Source organism: Ptychodera flava, chromosome 6, assembly GCF_041260155.1.
Source record: "Ptychodera flava strain L36383 chromosome 6, AS_Pfla_20210202, whole genome shotgun sequence".
Lineage (NCBI taxonomy): Eukaryota > Metazoa > Hemichordata > Enteropneusta > Ptychoderidae > Ptychodera > Ptychodera flava.
In genome coordinates this window covers 43,632,620-43,658,489 of record NC_091933.1, presented here as the reverse complement: position 1 = coordinate 43,658,489, position 25,870 = coordinate 43,632,620, and the positions used below count along the sequence as shown (strand labels likewise).

The 25,870-nt window shown below is 39.1% G+C and overlaps 1 protein-coding gene across 1 annotated transcript; it reads left to right on the top strand.

Moving 5' to 3' along the window:
* Positions 1-829: 829 nt before the first annotated feature.
* LOC139135898 (peregrin-like) lies at positions 830-24,595 on the top strand. The gene is made up of 12 exons (XM_070703674.1): positions 830-3,376; positions 4,688-4,844; positions 6,540-6,671; positions 7,402-7,530; positions 7,743-7,931; positions 9,000-9,120; positions 11,428-11,532; positions 12,558-12,776; positions 18,493-19,443; positions 21,187-21,299; positions 21,864-22,006; positions 22,375-24,595. The coding sequence occupies exons 1-12, from the start codon at positions 1,833-1,835 to the stop codon at positions 22,577-22,579; spliced, it is 4,008 nt and encodes a 1,335-aa protein (XP_070559775.1). The 5' UTR covers positions 830-1,832; the 3' UTR covers positions 22,580-24,595.
* The last annotated feature ends 1,275 nt before the right edge of the window (positions 24,596-25,870 follow it).

Below are 25,870 nucleotides of genomic sequence, written 5' to 3'. Positions count from 1 at the left end.
TATAACGCACACAACGCTGTATGCCACGCAGAGCAAAGTTCCTCATCATTTGACCATTTTTGGATTACTCACATCCATAAACCGGTTATTTGGGAGCCCCGTGCCATAAACAAACCCTCTTCATGTAGCTAGCTAAATCTTATTCGCACATAGGCCTCATGCACCATAAGAAATCTGGGAAATTGCCCCGTTTGAAGAATTTTGACATCGGTATTTGGTGGTGTTTTGACACTGTCCTATTCAATGAAAGGAAAACTAGAGTTTCAAGTTTGGTGCTTCACGGAAGGTTTCCTACATCACGGTCCCCGGTCGCCTACGTACTTCTTCCATGTGCTTTGTAATTTTATTGGTAGTTTGTAGTCTGTCAAGAGTACATCTTGAAACCGCTCCTAAAAATTTGCTTCTGTTGGTTGTTCTGGGCGACATAACATACTAGTACAACAAGGTTAGAATGAATGTAACATACACACAACAATCGCAGGCACGGTGCAGGGATGGCAGAGAGAGAATCGAATACCATCATCACCACGGCCACGATCCCTTGTCGAGGCACCGCGCCAGTGAGTGAACAGAGGAGCAATCTTAAAAATAAAATGTAGCAGTAGTTAAGGAGAACACCAGAACTAAAATAAAGGAAGTGTAGGTATAATTCCTGAAGTCGCCTTCAATTTGGAGTACCCCGACATTACATGCAATGGTCATAGGTGTCGAGCATACAACCACCACCTCTTCACACTCTAACGCGGTACTGATATGTACTGAAGATGAAGGCGCGCGAGATCTTTCAAAGTGAATAATTTTATGTAAGCTAGGGGGCTCAGCCTACGGGATTTCAAATCCAACGAACAGAAAATTCAGGGGCACGAGGAATCCTCGTGAAGACCGTGCTATCGTACGGCAGTCGATTATTTCTGCAGAGACACCGAAACTTCCACTAGATTCATCTACCGATCGCTTTGCATTCGGCAAGAGGTACAAGGTTGCCATCTGGATACCCAAGCCGATCGGGGTATGCGTTTGAAACGGACTGTCGTGCGGCGAGTACAGGTTTAGAAGCCATTGTTTCAACGGCGTCTTTGTTCACTTCTGCTGCAGCCGATCGTGGGAAGGCTTGTTGTCTGTCGAACCGGCTGGGATAGCCTACTTCCGTGCTATTTGCATGCAGATTTAGCACCTGTTCCCGCGGGTTTTGTGCATATAGCATATTGGTTAGGAAAGAGCTGATAAGAGTGATCGCCCCATGTTAGTTTTATAGATGTATGTTGTCTCTAAGCCAGAAAATCAGCGGATTCTCTCGCCTGTCCAGTTCAACCAGACCCGCACAGCCATCTTGGATTTTTAATATTAATCGTGCGAAGCGTCCATTGTAAAAAATACGCACAGTGAACTGAGACTGGGATTGACTCCCTAGTGTTCAACAGAACTGGCAGACAGACAAATTTTCCCGATGGAGTAATCGAAAGTAACCAAACTTCGTTATTTGATGTCATGATCAGTGTTCATCGATGAAAGCAGTTTCATAGAGTCGCTGGTTTAAATATCGTAAGTGAATGGGTGCGTGTCTGATCTCGCTCAACGCCTGCCATTCATCAACACTGTATTCCGCATAAATTAGCAAGTAAAAAGTGAACGAGTACATGTACACAGCATAAAGGGGAGCGGACGATCGAAGTAAGAAACTTAGACAAGCTGTGCATTTAATGGACCGGTAACTGTCTGTTACATTTGAGATCGACCCGCAGCGCGCGCTCATAACGGGGTATATGCCGTAAACCAGGAAGTGGACGCCATGTTGTTGGTCTGAGGGTGTAAACAAATCGTTGAAGTTATCAATGATGGCACTCGATTTCGATGTGCAAACTTTTTGTCAGAACTTACGGGCAACGAAACCTCCCTATGAATGTCCCGTCAGAGAATGTGCCAGAGTGTATAAGAGCTACAGTGGTATGGAATATCACTTGTACAACTTCGACCACAGTAATCCCAGCAATAACAATAACACGTCAGCACATAGCAAAAACAACTCGGCCAAGCCAGGAACTTACCGGAAGGGTCGCTATCATCACAGAATGGTCAGGCGATCACCGTCACCGTCGCCTGTTGAATTTGTCAGGTCACCTACCAGGGAAGCACTCACATATGCACAGGCTCAAAGGCTGGTGGAGGTTGACATAGAGGGACAGACTCACAGATTGGACATCCACGATCCAATAGAAGTGATGACAGAAGATGAGATGGACCAGACTAAACCTGAATCGAAAGAGGAGATGAAAGACAAACCCAATTCCAAGGGTAAGGGTAAAGAATCTGTCAAAGTCAGAAAAGAAGCAAGCAACGCCGGTACAAGCTCAACAAAACTGCCAGAAGCATCATTTCGCGTCTTAAGTGAGTATGTTGAACCTCCCGATGCACCGAAACGACCTGTTGCATACTACAGGTACATTGAAAAGTCCGCCGATGAACTTGATGATGAAATTGAGTATGACATGGATGAAGAGGACTATGCATGGTTGACTATGCTTAACGAAAAGAGAAAGACTCAAAACCTTCACTCTGTCTCACAGGAAATTTTTGAAACCCTGATGGACAGATTAGAGAAAGAATCATACTTTGATAGTCAGTCATCTGGCCGAGGAGATCCAAATCAGTTCATTGATGAAGATGCTGTGTGCTGTATATGTAGTGATGGTGAGTGTCAGAATAGTAATGTCATTCTCTTTTGTGACATGTGCAACTTGGCTGTCCACCAGGAATGTTATGGGGTGCCGTATATACCAGAGGGACAATGGCTATGTCGGCGCTGTCTCCAGTCACCATCCAGAGCTGTTGACTGTGCCCTGTGTCCAAACAAAGGTGGTGCTTTTAAACAAACCGATGATAGCCGATGGGCTCATGTTGTCTGTGCACTGTGGATCCCAGAGGTTTGTTTTGCAAATACTGTATTCCTAGAACCAATCGATAGCATTGACCATATCCCATCTGCCAGGTGGAAACTTACATGTTACATTTGTAAACAGCGGGGCACAGGTGCATGCATTCAATGCCACAAAGCAAACTGTTACACTGCATTCCATGTGACTTGTGCGCAACAGGCAGGCCTGTATATGAAAATGGAGCCAGTCAGGGAGACTGGAGCCAATGGAACTACAGTGAGTGTCCGGAAAACTGCTTATTGCGATATCCATACTCCAGCTGCTGGCTGTGACAAACTGTCAGAAAAGGGAGAGATTGATGATGGCAAAGGGAAAGGTAAAGCATGGCTAGCCAAAAAGGCAAAAGCTGAGTCCAGGAAGAATATGAGGAAAGCCAGAAAAATCCTAGCAGAGAAGCGATCAGCAATGCCGATAGTCTCAATACCACATATCCCACCACACAGGTAATAAGGGTTATTTTACATTTCTATTTTGTATGGTTTTGGTCCTGGTAGACATAACTGACTACAACAAAGCCATAATGATTGTGCAGTGATGATGTAGATGATAGTCAGTCACTGGCCAAGAAGCTCTGTTAAACTCGGTATGTGACTGGCTATTATATCAAACATCATAGAAAGATGCACTTTCCGTGTAACCCTTATCCTGCCAAGTTCATACATGTCAGCATGAGGTCAAAGTTGGTGAAAACCAGTCAGGCAGGCGTAACGAGTCCCATATTCTGTAAAAACAGACTGTAAGTATGATTTTCACTGACATACACAGATAATGTTAAACTATTTTAATATACCATGCAAAGTTGGTGAAAATATAAGTTGTAGTGCAATACCACTTTTTACTGACTCTGTAAATGTGAAAGTGATAGGCCTGGCATGATGAAGGGTTACTAAAGGTCATTACCAGCTCCTTGATTATGTTGCCATCTCTGTGCAGGAGTAAGCACATTCATATTATAGTATATATTTTTATGTGTACCAGTACCCGTTAAAAGGTCTCTGGTTGTGCAGTCCATTTTGGTCTGAAATATACGTCATGCAAGACTCATAAGCATTCACTGGTTTGTGAAACCAGTGCAGTAGAATGGTAGATTAATGTTTCTTAGCAAGTTCTTTGTCCCCTAGACGTCAGACCACTGACCTGGTTCACTCTAAACTTGTCCAGGGGTAAAGTAACGATGATGTCCAACAATCTTGCAAGATGAGCAGTTTCACAGTGACCCAGTGACCTACTTATGGGTGTAACTGGAAAATGCAATGTAAATAATAAAGTGGGTACATTGAATGGGTTCATAGGCAAGGGCATTTCTTTTTAATGACGTTGAATTTTGTCAAATGTCTCATTCATGCCCATGACACGCATAGACTGAAATATGAAAAATCTATTTTCAAAACAATTCAGTAAAATGTGATTCTTGCAAATTCAGAAGTAAACATCTATATTCATTGTGTTGTTGGGGATTGAACGTGTGACTTACTGAATAAAATGGAACGAGTGAAACTTACTATCGACAAGTTTGTCAAAATTTGGCATAGTGATATATGTAACTTAATTCATTCTGATAACTGGAAACTAACCCATGCAGAGTAAAGGATTGTCATTGCTATTTGATATGTCAGGGGTATATAATGAAAAAATAATAGTAATTTCAATGAACACGAAAGTATATACAAAATCAGCTGCCCGTGGAAAAATATATTTTTAGGGGTTTCATTTTGTGAAATTGTCTTATTTGAATTTGATGATATTTTTTGTAGAATCAGCAAAATCACCAGCAAAGTCCATATCCAAAAGAAAAATCTATTCTTCCAAAGATTGCAAGGTTACTGGACATTGAAAAGGCAGTCGCGGAATGGAGTTCCTCTACTTAGGAGACTGCAAGCACATCACCATTCACAAAGAAATAAAGAACAGGTAAGATTAAAGTTGGTTGGAAGAATATTTTGAAGTATACTGTTGTGCGATTTCATTAGAATTTTACAGATATTGCACTTTGTCATGTATATAAATGAATAATCTACCTTTACCAACATTGTTGCGTGCTTTACATTTGCAGTGCCACTCTGATAAATATGAGTAACAACTTACGCCAGCCAGTCTTTGTCCTTAACTGTGCAACAACCCATCATAGAATGGGAAGATACTTCTTGCTGTATAGCTCCCCCCCCCCCCCCCCCCCCCCCCCCCCCCCCCATTGCATTGCTCTTGTTAACACACTGAACAGGTCTGCCCTGTGATATTTGCTGTGTCATACCAAAGCCTGCTCTTGCAATTCATAAAGAGTCTTGTTTCTCAGAAACTTATTTTCAACATCATGAGACATTTGTAAATTGCCAGCTATGCTTATTATATGGTGCCAAATAGGTCGACCAAATCTAGTTCAGTTGAGGTTGTGGTTATACATTAGGTCACACAGAGAAAGTAGGTCACTGTTCAGGATATGACAGTCTCTGAACGGCTCCTACAGTTCTTCTCTTATGGAAAGTCTCTCACCAATATGGTGTAATTGTTTGGTTGTGATTCGATGTTCTATGATGGATTGTGAAACTAAGAGCCATCTAGAGTCACTCAAGTTGTTTGCAGAGTACTCATCATTATAGAACTTTGTTTTGCAGTGTTTATTTTGCAAGGCTGAGCAAATCATTTTCAGGTCCATAGGGTAGTTGCATAGTACAAAAAGATGACTGGCCTAGCCTCTGTTTCTACAAACCCACTCATCAACATTTGGCTTGTAGCAGTGTAAAACTACTAGCCCTGGCATAAATAAACTACTATTTAGCAAATTCGCCAGCTTGGGTGTTTGAATCGGCTGAACATCTTTTTTGCCATAATTTGTAACAATTTGTAAAATAAGATGTCAGATGTGATTTCCCATACCTAGGTACCATGTGAGATATTTTTTGAATTGTAGGTAGTTTATTGTAGCGTTATTTTTTTTTTATCCTTAAACAAACTGAAAACAAAATACTAACTGTGTGCGAGTAGTGTAAATGGGAGCTGATGCAATAACCAGGGATAAATTACCAGGACTGCAACTTAAATTCAGATTTGTCCAAATTATAATCAAGTTTACATATTTTGTCATCCCAAGGGACTAATAGATCAGCTGTGTTTTCTTAGAACAGTTGGTCTGATTACCATGGATTTATGATAGCGGGTACATTTATCCAGAGATACTCATGGACAACTGATCATCAAATTTACATCAGTACATCTGGAGATGAGTTGTCTCATTCGTTTGGTCAAAGGTCTTGTTTTACTTTAAACCTTTACCCCTTACACTGCCAGACCTGTCATTTTCTTTATCGGCAAGTCAGTGAAAAAGTGGTATTGAGCCAAAATGTCTACCTATTTTTACCTTACTTGGCATGTATATCATAATGGTCAAGTCAACGAAATCACGTTGTCAGGACCTTCAAATGTTCAAGTCATTGTTAAAATGCAGTACAAGAAACACGCTATGTCTCACTGGTTTTAGCCAACCAGACCTGATAGTGAAATCCAAACTCTGCTCAATAAGGGTCAAACGCTGAAAGGTTTGTTGAATATTTTGAACATGAAAAGTTGTAATTTATATTTTACGAACATCTTTTCCTTTGTTTGTTTTAGAGAGAGAACATTGAGAAGAGCAATGCACTGAAAGAACAGTTGAAATACTGGCAGAGGTTGAGACATGATTTAGAACGGGCCAGACTTCTGGTGGAACTAATCAGAAAGAGAGAGAAACTCAAACGTGAACAGGTGAGTGCTTATGAGTTTGTTGCAGTTTTAGTGTTTTTCATGTGGGTGTTGTTATATTTTTCGAATATTTCGTTTTGCCATAAGTCATTGTTTCTCTGTTTAATCAAATAAATCTCCTTCAGTTTTACATTTTTCCTTCAAGATCAGAAATCCTTCCAAGTTGCATTTATTAACATGACTATGCAGGTTACCAGAAAAATATAGGTATCCGCTGCTCTTGCTTGTTTTATTTCAAACTCTCATTTAGGTCTAGGGTGATATAACTGGTCAAAGAGGTAATGAAGAAGAAAACATGATTTTTCTAGAGTTATAAAAGTTTCAAGACAGCCATTCATGATATTCATTGGATGTGTCAGTCTGAGAAATACCATTTTCAAGTTTTGAAATCAACCTTGTCCTACATTTATAAATTCGAATAAACTCCCTGTAGACATCAAATAGTTAATTTCAGTGTGATCCTGTATATTACTTAGTGTGAAATTTGTCATAGAGCAGTATAATCTGCATGAAATGTGAAGTTGAGATGTAATTCTGCACAATATATCTCAAAAAGTAAGGTGGGGGAAAAACTAAACATTCCCACTGTGTTTCTTGTTTGCTGCAAACTGTATGCAGTTACCAATAAAATAAAAAGAGCCTTACTGTGGCATAGTCCACTACTGTAATGTCATTGTTGGAGGATATTAGACTTGTACCCATGTCATCTGTTGATATTCTGACCACATTTCAGATTAAGGTGAATCAGTTGACTGTGGAAATGCAATTACAGCCGTTCAACATTTTACTGAAACGCATTCTGGACCAACTTGAGGAGAGGGACACAAGTAACATCTTTGCTGAGCCGGTCTCACTTGATGAGGTATGTACAGATTTTAAATAGTCAGTCTACAATTAAACAGGAATGCCAAAAAGTGTACACTGCTTGAACATTTCCTTGTTCTTTTAGTATTAATTTGACTGAATAAGTATACTGGTAAAGGGGTTCTTTTGTTGTGTTTTAAGAATATGTCATAGGTCTTGGTAATCTGCATTGTTTGCGAAATTCAAATGTACTATCCCATGTCATTTCAGGTGCCTGACTATCTGGATGTGATCTCAGAACCGATGGATTTTTCCACAATACGATCAAGAATGGAAAGTCATTTCTACAAGACAATGGATGATTTCAGTAGAGACTTTGATCTGATGATCAATAACTGTCTCACATACAATGCAAAGGATACCATATTCTACAGGGCAGCCATCAAGCTCCGGGACCATGTAAGTCAAGTCAACTCTGTTCAAACCGTGCCGTTTTTAGCTTCTCAGTTCTATTTATTACAATACTAAGTCATTGAATATAGTGAGACTGGGTTCTACAGTCAAACAAAACTTTCACAGTCAACTCCAGTACTCTTAAAAGCTGTATTTTTTAATCAAATTTTACTGTACAAAAGCTCTTCCAAATTAGGCTTGTAGGATGAACCAGAACATTTCTTGTAAGTGGCCTTGGAAAACTAAATGCATTTCAAGCAGCATGGGAGGAGCCTTGAGGTGTGTAATGTGGCAATTCTGCACTTTACTGACAAGTCTTCCAGTGCTCATAATGTGTAGGTCTATTTATTTCAAGTTAGCGTGTACAGTTTTGGTAAACATGATGTATCATGCTCAGCTGCTGCAATCTCTCCCACACAAATTTTTAGAATGATTTGAATATTGGTTGATACATTCCTGTCCTGTATTCCTGTCCAGTATAAATGGAGGGCCACATGCTGACCATAAAAATTCAATGATGGACTTGGAGAGAGAAAAGCCAAGTTCAGGTGCTATGCTTGGCACTGCCTAATGTTTGGCTTTCCTTTTGCCCTTGCCAATTAATAAACATTAATGGTTAGTGTGTTACGCTGTATTCCTTCCAGCAACTTGGTTTGTAGTCTCATCATAGAGGAATTATCAAAGGTAGTAGCAGTGAGCATAATGGGGCAAATCATGACATTTGAGTGTAATTTGGCATTATAACATCAAAGTGATCATTCCACAGTAGGGGAAAAGTGTTGAAGCCCTTCATTTGGCTATTTCAAATACTGTTATAATAGAGTGGAAGAATCCTGTAGGGATTTTTAATGACTTCAATACTTTTGTAGATTCTACGAGTTTAATACGCTTAGGAACTAATGTTGGCAACAATTTCTTGATGTTATTCATATATCAAACAAAATGATTTCAAGGGTAAAATGTTATCGTAGAATCTTATCCTGATCATGATGCAAGTTTGCAAGGGTTGAGGAAACTGGCTACCAGATAATATATAACTATTGTATTGTTTACATTCAATGCTTCTCATTGCAGGGTGGTGCAATCATTAGACAGGCAAAGAGAGAAGCTGAGAGGGCTGGTTATGACCCACAGACTGGTTTGCATTTAGCAGAAGCACCGAAAATAAGTAAACCAGAGTTCTCCCTTGAAGATGGTAAGTGATGACTCATATATTCAGGTGTTTGTTTGTTCAAGTTCTGGTATTGACAGTGATCAGTATTGGTACAAACTGATGATGAGGTGTGATATATGATTATTTATGTTTTTAACTTAGATTTTTAGGCATTTTCCTATCATTTTAGTTATTAGTTCCAGAGACCAGCTCTGGAACTGTTAGTTTTTGCTCACTTTCCTTCTTTCTTTCTTTCTTTCTTTCTTTCTTTCTTTCTCTATTTCCGGTTTTACTACCATAGAACATGCTATACACAAATTTTACCTTAATTACCCAGAATGCATTGCGACACGCTTATGACGTCATCGCTCAGCTCGGACGGGTTTTACGGGCATTTCTTGTTTGTTTATTTATTTATTTTTTATTTGGCATTGCTCAACTATCATATTGCGTTCAGTTATTAATAATTCTAGCTTTCTTTCGCTTTGTTTTTTGTTGCTTTTTGATTTTATTTTTCTCTAAATACTCGCCGTACGTGGCGCTATACTGTTTCGCCCGAATGCTCATGAGACAACATGGCGGCGTATCGATCGCCTCGCTCCGCACACAGAGACAAAAGTAGCCTTTCCCTGAGTTTACAAGCGCGGCTGGGCACATCGTGTACCTAGGCGAGGTGGGTGTGCTCGAAAACGATGATCAATGCAAAATTTGGACTCAAAATCGGCTGTTTTGGCGGAGAAACTGCCCGCCGTATTTCTGAGGAGCCACCAGCGGTTTTTCCTATCAGTCTGCGGGGCTGTGGTGGGCACAGGGACGCGTTATCTTTCGAATGTAGCCATGCCTTGCGCTACATGAATTATGACGAGTGTTGGTACTTTGAGTACCAATTTTCGAACATTATGACTCGATCTTTTGCAACATTTGTTTTCCGTGTTCGCTTGTTCATAATAACATATTAATTATTAATAACAATTTATATTTCCATCTGATCGTAAAAATAGTATTTTCAAGATAAAGTGCATTGCCGCTGTTCTTATATATTTCTTATGAGTGAGAGTGTGTGTACAACTATTCATAGTACCCACATTCGCCAGAGGTTGCTGCGTGCGCTCGGTAAATAACGCGTCCCTGGCTGTTTTGGCGGAGAAACTGCCCGCCGTATTTCTGAGGAGCCACCAGCGGTTTTTCCTATCAGTCTGCGGGGCTGTGGTGGGAGGCCGTTTACCGCCGGTAACACACAGCCCTGCCATGCAGAGCTAGGCATTCATCATGTTCATAGTGAACATACTGTCTGTCACGCACCGGTATGCGTTGGCTGCACGTAAAAGCAACTCAACTTTCCAAGATCAAATGGTCAGTATCTTGTGAAAACAGCGACATAGCAATGAAAATTGTTTTAGTCTGTGCTTTTAATCAAATGAAAATGCATGTGGCTCAATTTCAACGGCCGAGGTCCGATGTTTCCTCTCGTCTGATCATCGTCGTAAATGACACGCCTCTTTACGGCAACAACTCAGCGCTACCCGTCAAGCGATTGATTTTTGGGTAGGTCAGCGGAGCGAAAATTATTGCTCTGGCTCGCGAGAATGTCGTCTGATAAACATTTCCGTGCGTTGTCGCCCCCGTATGTATCTGTTGCGTTTTTACCGTACATGTAGGCATTTGCAATCTGTGTACTGTAATTCCCCGGACTGCCTTGCTTTTAGTTGTATTATGGTGTTTACTGCTATCAGCCCTGAATATTAAAATCCAAAGCACTCTTTCATTCTGCACCTATCTTTGTCACACATTCTCTTGTTTCTTCCGCTGCTCTGGTCTCTGGAACTTCGCTTTTGCTTGCAAATGCTTTCTAGTTCAAGAAAGTGTTTGTGTGTATATTAAGTATTTACCTCTTTGAGTGCCAAAGTCAGATTTTGTTGCCTTTACAAAATATACTCCAGTCAAATTTTTCAGAATTTTGCTAAAATTTTGATAAAAAACTGTAGCCTTTGAAATTTGGTGTCTATTTGCTTCAAAGTTATCAAAACAAATACAGAAAAATTCATAAAAATTCGTAAAATGTTGCACTAAAATTTTGGTGGGAAAATTTATAGCACTCGAAGGGTTAATAATCATGCAAATAACCACACAATGTGAGAGTGTGATATTAATGAAACCCGTAAGACAAAGTCAGGCATACTTGGCTAGACTTTGAATCCTGTCAGTACCAATGTGTGAACAATTACAAAATCTTCATTGCCTTTTGCAAATCTGATTATCGTAAGCACAGCGTGAAAAAAGATAATTAGTAGATTAACCCATGATGTGATGTACATCCATGCCATTTCATCTTTTGTTGTTCCTCTCCAGTTGACAGTTTACTAGATCCGGAAAATCGTGCCGATATGTCTCTGGAGGACCAATTAAGACAGCTATTAGAGAAGTTGGACATGACATGCTCCATCAAACACGGAGGTAAGTAAAAGGTGGTGTTGAAAATGCACCATGATGGCAATCAACAGCTGTAAGTGTAGCTGTTGTTATCTGCTGAAGCATCAGATGAATCGGTTGAACTTGGAATTGGAATGGACTGTGGCACAAAAAAAACAATTTGCACAAATAGGCATAGAATTATGTATTTCCATACATATTTGTACACATGGGTTTGTTTGTACCACCGTCACATGATCTCTTGGGCAAACTGAGTCTGTAGAACACTGAGAGTGGTCCTTATTCCAGAGTTATAACTTTTGCATTGAAACTCAGTCTGACTGATGTCTTGGCCAAGATATTGTCATATTATGCTTGCTGTCACTCAGAACTAAAGCTAACTATGTTGACTTTTGTAAATAAAGTCCTGTTTTATTGTGCACCTTGTTCAGATAAAATTTTTCCTTTAAAGAGCTTTAAATTGTATTCTTGATTGTTCTTCTCAATATGAATACACTGAAAAAACCAACCTAACATTACTATGACAGGACTAAGGCTAGCTGTACACTTTCCTCTATATTTAAACAAGGAATGCAGCTTTATGTACCTTTGTGGTTACACATTCTGCATTTTAGATAAAAAAGCATGTCAATTGCTGTTGGCAAAGGTATTGGGTTTATTGGCAATGACACTCATGGTATCACTGTATCGTATGTATTGTATAATTTTTGCGACACATGGCTAAAAGATGATAAATCAGCAATTTTCTGCATTTGAATTTTAGACTCTTGTATGCATGAAACTTCGGGTCATCACAGGATGTAAATTCAAATTTGGCCAATCGAACAACCTGTAACAACACCTGTTTTGCAACACAAACAGAGTTAGTGAGTCACTGAGAATTGCTGAGTTGAGCACCACTCATGAAAGTCTGCTTCAATTCTGAGATTGATAAAGTCGTCCCTATATCATTCTAGTCTTTTAAATCACTAAAAAGTGAAGGTATCTATAAATTCACAAGTGAAAGATGTTTTCATTATGTGCTCTAAAACGTGCCTTGTTCTGAACAGGTGCCAGGTCAAAGCGAGCAAAACAACTTAAGAAAGAAATCAACATCATCCGACGAAAACTTAACCAACAAAAGGAACAGAAAGAGGCTGAGGAGCAACAACAGCAGCAGAACAAAGGAGGAAAGAAAGACAAGAACAGTGAGCAAAATAAAAGGAAATGCAGTAGTAGTAGCAGCAGTAGCAGCGGAACAACCAGCAGTAGCTCTGAGGAAAGTTCAAGTAAGTATTATTGGCAGGTTAAAGTAATGAAGTAACTCTTTTAGGCACCATATCCTGAAGGCTCAATTAACAACATCTCTGTGTCAGTTTGTGTGTGTGTGTGTGTGTTTGGAAATTTGCCAATTGGAGCCTGTAAAGAATAAATTTGTGGAGCAGAGTCAGAGGTTGTCTACTCATTAGCATATTTGTGGTACATACAAGAAAGAGTCTGATATTTATCTGTTCTATATCAGTTTGTAGATTGTCTGTACGTTTTGTCAACCATTCTGTTCAGATGTTTCAAAGTTTTCACCAATCCAACACATTTCTACAGTGGCTGCATATGTTAGCCCCTCAACAAGGTCATTAACTACCCTGCAAAATTGCTGGTGGTTTGTCATATGCTGTGATAGTCTCCTGAAAGCAATGTCACTTGCTGTGTGAATGTAAACATTAAGCAAAGGTTCTATGATTGCACTTAGCATGATGGCGAAAATTAAAACAAAGACACACACTGGGTCAAACCAGGATATCTGAATGGGAAACAAAGGGGAAATAAAAATTACATTTTTTACTTAATATCCAGTCTGATGTGTTTTTGTCATAGTTTTAATTTGCTGTTTGATTAATTTGAATAAAACATGGACTATGCCTCAGTATAATATCTGAGATAGGAAACTTCTAAGAGATTGCCATTTTGGATACAGTAGGTCTTCATCAGTACGAAGTTGGATCATTTACTTACGTTACAGCTATATTTTGTATTACACTTGGCGCACGACTTATCGGAACACCAAATTAGGTAATTACCCAGCAACATAGCTGAGCACTTTGCAATTTGACCTGGCATTTACCTAAACGAGAGTCTGTTTTATTGTCTGAAGACTGATAAGAAATCCACCAAACTCAGCAGGCAGCTCCTCCACTGAGTAAATTGATATGCCTACACTGCAAAAAAACATTTTTGACTGGCAGCTGCATGTAGTTGATGGGAGAGTTTTGAAGGGCTGAAATAAAATGTTGTAAAGTGTAAAACATGATTTGCCACTGTCATTTTAAGTCCTGTTTTTGTATATATGCATGTTATTACCAGTTTTTTAATCACAATTACATACATTGTAGAAACACTGACTGTCAGAGCAACCATCCAATCATATGATAAAAATGGACTGTTCCATCAACGTCGATGGTGGGCTCATGGAAGGTGGTAAATTTGACAAGTTTTGTACACTCTAGATTTACAAGGGATGCTGCGATGTTTCAATTCCAAATAACATACAGAGGAAAAACCTGTAAGGTTCAGGCCCAGGACACAAAATGAGTACAATAGATTGTGTTACATCATAATATTTATTCCCCCTTTTCACAATTTTCCCATGAACTAGATGCCAGTTGAAAATGGGTTGTTCCAGTGTAGGCATATCAGTTTACTCAGTGGGAGCTGCCTGCTGAGTTTGTTGGATATCTTATCAGTCTTCAGACAATAAAACAGACTCTTGTTTAGGTAAATGCCAGGTCAAATTGCAAAGTGCTCAGCTAAGTTGCTGGGTAATTACCTAATTTGGTGTTCCGATAAGTCGTGCCCTCGCTGTAATGACTTATGTATGTGATCGTACCGCAGAGAAAATATTCGGTATGAGTCACACTCACACTCATTTTCCTTTTATAGATGAAATAATGAAATGTTATGAAATATTATGAAGACATGATTGAACAAAAAAGGAAAAAGCTAGAAGTGGTAAACATCCTACCAATCACCAATATGAATATATGGATATGAGACATCATACAATATCAAAATATCAACTAGCTATGCAGATCTGATTGAATACCTGTGATACAAATTACAAAGTTATTATTTTGCAAAACTTAAGACTACATGAAAACTTGCGGTACATACTTTTTTCTTTGTACAAGAACACTATCATTACAGAAGGTGGAAATCACAAAACGCAAGGAAACTGTGCATAAGTCACTTTTTATCCCCTGAGCAACATGCTGTAAAGTAAGCTACTGTGAAGAATGAATGTTGGTTGCATGAAGGGAGGCATCCAAGTTTGATTCAGCCAGTAGTCTTCATCTTCTGATGAAGTTTGACTGTCAATTGTACTTGGCATTTGGGATGTTACAGGTTAATGTGCAGACACGGCAGTAACAACTTCTGAATCTTGGGCGCAGACTTGGTTGTACTCACTGGCACCTCACTGCTAACTTTCACATTCACAACTTGACTGACTGTTACATTAGCTTCAACACTTGGAACACTTATGAGTGCTGAAGACACAGTAGGTTTCAAATGTGTGATGTTGTTTGCGATGTTTTCAGCACAAGCTATTCTGAGGTGTTGGTTACAAAAAACTAAGATGGATAAAACGTGATGTAAGTATGGTTCTTGCACTCTGTCAAGAATATTTCAAACTTGTAGCGCTGGGTAGGATGAGACAGATTCATGAACAGATGGTGTGCAAAAGGTTGGCCAAGACGGCGTTTCTGCTGATGAAATGTGGCTTAAAGTTGATCGTAGTCCAGGCTGTGATGAGAACTCAGCAACCTGTAAGGATAATTTCCATAAAGTGGAAACCGGCAAATGAACTTAGCATTAGTGTCATGTCATTGAGGCATCTCAGTTCAGTTTCTCTCTCACTGATTTTTTAGTTACCACAGTATGGGCACTTTTCAGCTCTTTCAGCCACAAGTTTCAGATGGAAATCAGAATGTAAAATTATCATGTTTGCATGTTTCATATTTCATTGTAACCAGCACGGAGGCAAGAATCACAATCCCATGAATGATTTACATCAGTATTCCAAGAAAAGTTTGCGTTGATTTTGCTCCATGGTAGTATTGTGATTGCTTTTATTGCAATCTTATGTATCGCATACATAGAACAACTTTGTACTCACAGCTTGTACTCATGTTTGGTTGGTAAGTTGTACATCCTGGGACAACTTTCTATTGGTTCACATGAACTGATTATCTGCTTGACTTGCTATAGCCTTTCACTGATAGCCCTACTGAATTTTTTCTGATCTTCCTGGGTATTTCTTTCCATGGGGATTTTTTTGAACTTTGTTGTCATCTGCAAAAGACTGATCTCCCGTTGTGAAGAAACTTTTCAGAATGTAGATCTTGAATCCTATTTTTTTGGAAAGATATCCTGCAATTAAGTCATGGTGAATTGTTCATGCACTCTGGGATCTACTCTGTAAATCTGGTGTTTGTGTTTTATTCATTTATAGATTTAGTCAGTCTTTTTTCCCAATCCATGAATTTGTTTCTGCTGAGCCGAAGATATATACTCCTCTTCGAGCTTCTCCCACTTAACAATGCTAACTATTTTTATTTCCGGTGGACTTGTGGCTGCGCTGATGAAAGACATTACACATGCTTCTAGTAGTTGTTCCAATTGGTTCTACCTTGGCTATTGGTCTCTTAATTTCCTTCTGTAATCGCAAGTTGCCAGTTTCCATCTTATAGAGAATGCAACTCTCAGACAACCTCTTCCTTCTTTCCTCTCTTCCAACTCTTCTTTTGTTTTGTTAATTGCTTTGCTGGAGATGTCATGTGTAGGAACTCCTGTCAGTTTTCAGTGCAGCATCTTTACCATGCCTTGGTGTTGTGCAGTAGTCTGCTTCTGTTGTGCTGACGACATTACTGACTTTACACGTAGGCTTATGGTTGATGAACTTCATTCATTATCAACAATTTCTGTTCTCAAGTAGTCCTTGTTCAGTACCAGTAGAACACATCTATTTATGTCTGCTAGGTTGAAGGCATTGTTCATTATCATATAATCTCTGCATCCATGATGTGTTGAAGCAGGAAGGAAAAGTAAGCAAAGATGGTATCTTGTCATAAATAACTGTGATCAAATCAGAGCATGTTAAATGTTGCTCAGTGGTTCCGCTTTGGAATAAAAAGGCCGCGCCGTGTTCAAGAGATTCAGGGATCAAGTGATGGCGGTATAAACAAGCCCCTCGTGTACAAACTATTATGAAAATACACATATTTTCTATGCGTGTTTGTGTACATGGTTTAGTTTGTACTGTGGTCAATTCGAATTCCAGGTTTAACCTTTTGTGTATGCTTGACTAGTCCTGCCCCAGTATGTAATCTGAAACTGAAACATTGTTTCATTCACAGCACAGTCACTGCGTATGTGTGTTCATGTTACATCAGAATACTCAACTCTTGATTTTCCTGCCAGCGGTGATGGAATGAACCATGTGTTTTGACAAGGCATGGATCTTGCACTCAATAGATTCCAATAGTGTATTTCAATCAACAGGTAATGAAATTATTTTAAAATTATGTTAAAAGGAAAAAAAGACAAAAATAAAACATAAACCGCACAGCAGGCAGGATTTTATATAGTATGTATATTATTCCCCTTTCATTTCCAATTCAGATATCCTAAAAAAGTAAGGCCTAAGTAATTAAATTCTTTGTTTTGTGTCCCCACCCTTGTAGGTTTTTAAGGTTTTCATGAAAAACACACAATGTATTTGAATAGGAAATTTTAGGTCATGACCGCTTAGCTTTTCTGAACTAAAATTTTGTTACAATTTTTTATTTGCTTCAATCAAATTACATTGTGTTAATTTTCTTGTGTGTGTTTTTCAGCCGCTTAGATGCGTACCATTTCCAATTTAGAGTGGACGCAAAACAAAGAATTTAATTACTTTGGCCTAATTGTATGATGCTGTGTATCTGTGTATTAATTTTCACCATCATGCTGGGTGTGGGTGCAATCATAGAAACCTTTGCTCAATGTTACCACTGTAGAAAATGAAGTTTTCATTCAGGAGATTATTGTAGCGTATTGCTAGATTACCCAGTGATATTACGCGGTAATTACAGCACATGACATCATTTTTAGGACAGCAAGGTTGACAAGTCCCTGTCAGTTTCTCCTACAATGTTCCTATCTCCCTAAGAAAACTACAAGAACTAAGACTAGGTGGTGTACACTGCGTCAGCTGATTGGTGACCGCATTATCTACACTCAATCTCCCAGCTTTTCCCTTACTGTGTGGATGAAACCGTTGTTACAACAGTCAACAGCATATTGCAACTTTGTATCAGCAGACAAAAAGAAGATGCACAAATGCTGAGTAACAGAAGTGGGGGAGATAAAGTGTGGCCAACACAGTCAGCAAGCAGCTGGATGCACAGACTTGCAAATCACCCGGTCTGACTTCCTGGCTGTTTTCTTACGGAGCAAGGAACATTGCAGGACATCTTGATTGGAACTTATCAACTGTGCTTTGCCAAACATTATGTCACGTGCTGTAACAATCTTGCAGAGCAGCTACCAGATGAGTGACAATGATGCCCAATGACAACCACTTTGAACCTTTAACCCATGTCATGCCAGGCCTATCACTTCCCATCTTTTGAGTTTGTGAAAAGCAGTGTTTTTTGTCACAATCCTTTGTATTATCACCTATTTGGCATGGTTACGTGGCATGCTATGGCAGGTTTAGTTGGTGAAATCATATGTATAGTATGTATGTTTTCAAGGCCCTTCAAAAATGCAACATATGGGACATGTTATGCCTCACTTGTTTAAACCAAGTTGACCTGATGATGACATATGAACTTGGCAGGACAAGGGTAAACAAAGCAGAGGTCTTAGCCATTTACACCAACATCATGACATGTCATTCAAACAAAGTCTTTATAGTGCAAAGTGTAGACGACACGTCAATACAGGTTATGATCTCTGCCATTGCAGGTTCAGAGTATAGTGATTCCAACCATGCCAAACAGCCTCCACCCAAGAAGAAAGCCAAAGCCCCCGTCAAACTGCCTGCCATACACTCAACAAGGACTTTACAGAGGAGTCAGTCTCTATCGCCAGGGCGGGGCCGGGGCAGGGGACGTCGACAAAAGCGATTCAAATCAGACTCTGAAACACCAGTGGTCACTGGCCTCGGTGGGAGTGCTTTTAGAGTGGAACCCATTCCTGAGACTAGTCCCATCGGGGATCACTCCAGTGCTGGAAATTCAGGATCTGGACAGTCACACTGTACATCTCCAACTCAAGGTGTTGGCCGACGTACAGCAGTACTATTCAGCAAAAAGGCGGGCCGGAAACCTGCATACTTGAAAGAGAACCAGAAGAGGCCTGGTCGATCCCCAGGTAGACCTCCGAAACAGAGACCTGAAATTAATGCTGACTCTGACTTGCCCAAGAAATCTCCAAGCAGGGTGACACAAGATGGTAGCCTTCACGTTGAAACTGAATACGAAGGAAACTTGCCACCACCTCAGAAGCGCAAACGAGGGCGCAGTACTAGTAGCAGTAGCATTGACAGCTCAAGTAGCAAACGTTTGCCTCAAGCTCACACCCACACTGCCACTTTAACTAATGGGTTTGATGCCAACAAGCAACAGAGCGAGAGTTTCACAGTGTACAGGACTGACCCCAACCGTCCACGGAGTAGTTCAGACTCTGACAGTAGCACAACCAGCAGCAGTGGTAGTGGTACCACTACCACATCCTCCTCAGACTGTAACTCCAGCAGCTCTGAGGAGAGAGATAACAATCACAAAACGAACAAAAAATCAAGGCCTAAATTGAAAGTGAACTTCACAGAAGACAGTGGTGGTGATTCATCATGTGGAGAGAGTACAGCTGACCGAACCAAACTCAATGGGACCAACAGATCAAATTTACTTCGAGGTAAGTGTTTGTCCTACAAATCTTTAGGATTGATGGAGGGGCTGTGGATGAGAAGACACTGCTGCTGCTCTGCAACATGATTGTCTGTGGTCAAATCATTACACACTGCATCATTTAGCATAATCTGTAACCAACCACTATATACTGCTTCATCTTACGTAATCTGTAACCAGCCTGTTACATTTGTAATTATCATCTAGGCAGTTGTATCTGTCAATAACAAAGAAGGCAACTCTCTGAAAGTTGAAACATTGTCTGGAAGGAGGTCACGCACAGTTTAAACAACAACGCAATGCACACATCCCTCTTACTGTCCAGAACGCATCAATTGCAAGCCTGGTGTGTGTGGATCTTGAGGTGTTGTTTTGACTACGGCTGATCTCCTTCCAGACAATTTGATTTTCACAGGGTTGATTTCTCTGTGCTCAATTTATATTACTTCTCAACGAAAGTCTCACCTGAAAGTGTTGGCAACTCCTCAGTTTAGACAGTATGTCTAATTCACGTGTTCTCAACGATTCAACGCAAACCACACTATATGCTGTACCATTCAGTTTAATCTGTAACTAATCCATTACACATTACATTAATCAACGTAATCTGTATCCAAACCACTATTTACCATGTCATTCATTGTAAACTGTAACCGAACCATTATATATACTGCATCATTCAGTGTATTAAGGTAATATGCACCTCGAAAGTGAAAGACTTAAATTTTTGTTCAAACTTTCCTCATTGAAACTTTCGACCATTCTCTTACCAAAGCAAGAATAAAAATCAGGGGTCACCATGCAAACTTTGGTACTAGAGAGACAAATTACTTGAAATTTCCAGATATTTGAAATTCAAAATGGCCGCCATCCCTGTGTTAACTCTATGGGGGAAATGAAATTTTCGATTTTCAAAAAACTAAGATGGTGAAAACTTTTCTTTCATCAAGAGCTTCAAAATGAGCCCCAACAAGTGGTATATCAGAAGAGAATTGATAAAATTTGAAAGCCCGAATTTCTGTCCTCGAGGCGCGTTCTACCTTAATCTGTAGCCAAGCCATTGTATACTGCATCATTCAGTGTATTAATCTGCAGCCAAGCCATTATACTGCATCATTTAATGTAATGTGTAACCAAACCATTATATTCTGCATCATTCAGTGTATTAATCTGTAACCAAGCCATTATATTCTTCATCATTCAGTGTATTAATCTGTAACTAAGCCATTCATTTAATGTAATGTATAACCAAACCATTATTTACCACATCATTCGGTGTAAGGTGTAATCTGTAATCCTACTATTTTATACTTCATCATTCAGTGTAATCTGTAACCAAACCGTAAAATACTAAACCAACCACTGTAACCTTTACCAGTTTAATTATCCCAACCATTATTTATTTATACTGTTATTCAGTTTATCTGTAACCAAACCATGATATACTTAACCATCCATCGTAATCTTGAACAAAACCAGTATATACTGTATCATTCTGTGTACTCTGCATTCCTTCTCCTATATGTCTTTCACCTTTTGAAAACTTCCCTTTGCAGCATCTAGCTTTCTTCCTCCCTCTACTTTTTGCCAGCTTTAGCATCCCATTTTATATGTATTTACCTGTTTCCTTTCTGTTTTGAAGTCAATAAAGTCCAAATAAGGCAAATAAGGCACATGCCAAATGTTTAAATGAACATAGAAGGAAAAACGAGTCTTCATCAATTGAAGTCTTTCTATTGATATTTCTCAGAGCTCAGCAAGAGACGTACAAGTAATTGGGCCTCTGATGAAGATGACATCCCTTTGAAAGCTTTAGATCTTGTGTGGGCAAAGTGTAGAGGCTATCCTTCATACCCAGCACTGGTAAGCAGCTTTCATGCTATTTTGCTTCCTTAATGCATTCAATAAGTCAGTTAAAAAGTGTGTATGTTTGTGTTTTAGGATGCAGTTTTTAGAGCAAACATATTTACAAACTTACCATCTTTCAAAACACAGCCATTGTATCTATCTATGTTCGTTCTTGTGTTTTCTGAAAAATTGTTGCAAGCCAATGGTAATGCTTGTTGCTAGCTTATAGTTTTTCATGTGTGTTAACTTTATTTACAAGGTATAGGGTAGTGTTTAAATTTTAAATGTTGTTAACTAAGCTATTCATCTTCTATTCTTTAACTTCTTCCGTATTGTTAGTTAGTTCGATGTATCTTCACTGTTATGTATTGGGCAAATATTCTAGCAAGCTTTTAAAATATTGAGACCGCGTTAAAGTTTGCATTTTAACTGGCAGTTTTGATGTCTATAAATGAACAAATAACAAAGCAAATGCTGTAGGTAAATGGAGTTGACAGTCGGCCTGTTACAGGCTTACTGCTGTATTGGTCTCAACCCAATATTTACTGGTTAGTATTTTCTTCATACTTTTTATTGTAGATTATTAATCCTAAGATGCCCAGGACTGGTTTTTGCCATAACGATGTACCCATTCCCGTACCTCCTCTTGAAGTACTCGGCAACAAACAACACTCAGATGAACATTTATATTTGGTGCTATTCTTTGACAACAAGAGGACATGGTAAGTGTCTCAGTGTTGGACAACTGTACCCTCTAAACTTCAGTGGTATTTGCTTGCAAGTTGCTCATTCCATGTATTATTTTTATTGGCATGGCATTTTTAGTGTTTCCTTGTGTTGGTATCCTTTCTGTAGTTTGGCTTTGAAACTTGTCATTTTGAGAAAAATAAGACTTGCACATGACAGTCAGCACATGGCAAATTTTTATGTCCTTGTAAATCACCAGTATATCCATGGTGATTCATGCCATGTTTCTTTTCTCAGGTAATTTTTTCAAGCACATCTGAAATAGTTTGTCTAATGGAGAAGGCCCTGTCTATCAGGGGAAAACATTGATGTTTGAGTGAGACATGGATTTTTTGTTTTTTAGGCAATGGCTTCCGAGGTTGAAACTAGAACCACTCGGCGTGGATTCAGGACTGGACAATGCTAAACTGATGGAAGGAAGGAAATCTTCCATTAGGAAGTCAGTACAGCAGGCATATGACAGAGCCATCCTTCACCGGAGAAGGGTGACTGGGGAACCGATTGAAGACAGTTCAAGTGGAACCAGTGAAGCCGATGGTGTACCGTGACAACCAGTGTTTGTGTCAAACATCTTCAGTACTACACACAATGTGAACTAAATCTTACAGACACTTTCAATCACCATAACACTTCAACAGGGTCATTGCAATATTAAGTCTATTACCCTCTATCGACAAAGACAAATCATTTGTTCTCCTGTTTGGGGGGGGAGGGGGGTTGGGATGTTCAGAGGGCAAAGCATTTCAATAAAACTCTGATCTAGTCCTTGGCACATTGTTAATTTGAAGTTATGGTACAAAGAGAAACTTAGCTGAGACCACCAACTCCTGTGCTTTGATGTAAAAATTGTATAAAACTTTGAACTGTAAAATAATTACCACAGAATTACGTTGGTGATCAGAATAGATAATACCAAATTTTCACAGACAGAGATATTAGTAGTTCATTGGTGAGATACTTGTATAGATTGCAAACTCATTTTATGTTGCAATATTGGTACTTACAGGATGCACATGACAGACCCAATGAAGCTAACTAGTTACAGCTGGCTATATCAAGACTCAAAATCAATCACATCGCCCACCTTAACAATATAGTTGAATGAACTTTGAACATGTTCTTGTGTTACATGAGTGATTGCCATTTTGTACCCATTCCCGAGTACTTGGGCCGTTTCTTTTCCCAATCAGTGGTTTCCATGCAGTCTTGTACTTTCCAGTTGTCAGTAGTAGGTAGACATTGTCTGCTGTATGCTTTGCTCTGACGCTTCAATTTGGCTCAAAAGTGAAAAAAATCCGTCACACTCAGGGAAATACACCGTTTGAATATCTCTCCTTAAACCCCACTGGATTACAAAACAATGTTTTTATTTTGTAAGTTTTTAAAAGTTACCATTACAAGAAAAAGAAATCTCCCACTCAGATCATCTTCTTGAATATTGTCGCATTTGTAAGTTTTGCAAAGTTGGGACTTGAATGTAAGAAAGCTAAAACTCAGCAAACTTTTCTTCTCTCAGTTAAATCACCTTGGAATGATTTCCTTAAGGCACCCCCTTGGCATTGACACCCCTGGGGGGTATTTTTTTGAGAAGACGCACATTAAATAAGTGGTAACAGTAGCACTCATCAAAATTGCACTGAACGTCTTCCCATGATCGACAGATAATCCACCTCCCCTTCAAACCGCGAAGGAGATGCTTTAAAGAAATCTTGCTAGGTTTTTAACTGCATACCTCAAAAGATGCAAGTCCCCGATGTAACAGGAGCCTAGTTTTAGGTTTCCCTGATTTATGTATGTCATTGTTAAGTGGATATTTTACCGGTAGCTTTAGCTTTTCCCAATTATGCTTCTTTAATGTGTTTTTTAATATCAAATGGGCATTTTGGTCCTGTTTTTCAACAATGTTCATTGTTCTCTCAGTGGCTCGGTAAAAAATAGTTAAAAACTTTTTGCTTTGTGTTTAACTGTCAAAGAAGATTAGGTCAGTGCAGTTTTAGTAAATCTGTTTGTAACATGAGAGAGAGAGAAAGAGAACCAAAGGTTTTTCTTTTGTTTTACATTATTGTTCGCACATTGAAATTTAAGAAGTGTTTTGTTATTTTCCAGCTCTGTGGGGAGATGAGCTTTTCTCCGAATAGTAACTATGTATTAGAGTATACTACCATATTCATCCAAGTAAAGAGAGCAAAATGTGGAATGTGTGTTCATTTGAAACTCTAAAGACAAAAAAAAAATTGTAATGAATATAGTGCATTTTGCATGTACAGGATTTAGATGTAAACGCTTTCAAGGATGTCTTCTGTGCATAGCATTGTGTATAAAAGAGAGAGAGAGATTTGAAGAAGATTGGAGAAAGCTATACAGTATCTTACTTTCAAATCTATGGAAGTTAGAATGTAAGTGTACTTTTTTGCCTGAATTGTAATCTTTCCTTCTCATGTATGTATTATTTAATATATCAGCATTTTTTGCAAGCCAACTTGTATACATAGATAAAAACTGGTGTTTACCTGTGCTTTTTTATCCTATTAAAGCTGATGAGTCAGCATTATTTGATAACTGTGTTCCTGGCATTGTCATGCCTCTGTGTTCAGCCACTAGTTGTACCTGCAATGAATATAGCACTGGATTTTTGCTCTGCCATCTTTCATGTTTGGCTGTGCGGCGCCCGCCCAAAAGGGCTTCTTATTTCTGAGTGTAAATACATGGATATTTTGCATGACAGATCTGCTTTACACAAAAAAAGTCACACAGGTAGTGACTCTTCCCTTGCCCCATGGAAATTTCTCCATAGTCCTACATCATGGTCATAGGTGATTCCATCTTTTGTCAGTGAAATATTTTACAGCGATACTTCAAGTTGAAAAAGGAATGACAGTTTAATGACGGATGTTTTGGTTCATATCCCCTTTCATCTTGCACCAGATGAGATCTACCAAATGTGATATCTTACATTCTTGATTTTCAGTCTAACGTATCACTGACAACCATCTGGTTGGTGTAGATTTATTTGAATTGCTCCTGACCAAGGATCAGGTCGAAGGTTAAATTTTCATGAGGTAAGGGAAGGTGCACTGCATGTGCAACTGTTTCTGTGCACAGAAGATCTTTTGTGCAAGATGTAAATGCACTTAGGAATTGTAATCCAACACAAGCTATTGCACAGCCTCAGGGCTAAAATTATTGCAGCTACTTCAATTTCAAGAAAGTTGTTCCACAATGATAATTCTCCTGTATGCTCGGCTTCCAGTGTGTCCATTCTTTTGACATAATTGTTGTAAATATATACCAACAGTTTAAAATGTGACTACCCTTTGAATCTTGTGTGGCATAGTGTCATTCTCTATAACTAGCATCAACGAAGGAAAATGCCCATTAAAAATGATTTTTGGGGGGGACAGAGAAGTAGGGTTATTTTATTAGAAATTGTGTTCCGTTCAAATGAACTGGGGCTGGAAAATTTTTTCTCAGTGAGTGCTCTGTGCATGCTTGATGTTGCACCAACTTCCAAGTGAGTGCACAGTGTGGTGATTGAGTAATGATTCATCAAATTGTTGCCACAGTCATCTTTATGGCCCATATGGCAGTGTTTGGATATTTTGATGTTTTACTGGTACCATCTTAACCCCAAAGTTTAATTTGCAGACCTACAGGTGCTTTAATCATGCTGAAAGCCCTGTGGTGCAACAAAAAAAGTTTCCTGTTTTCTTGTATCACTTGGTTTTTGCATGAATCTAGTGCCTCTGGTCTTAGCAGTGCTACACACTTCAGGAAACAGTGATGTCATCATTTGGAATGCAATATTTCAATATTCCAGATCATCCCTAACCAATAAGAAT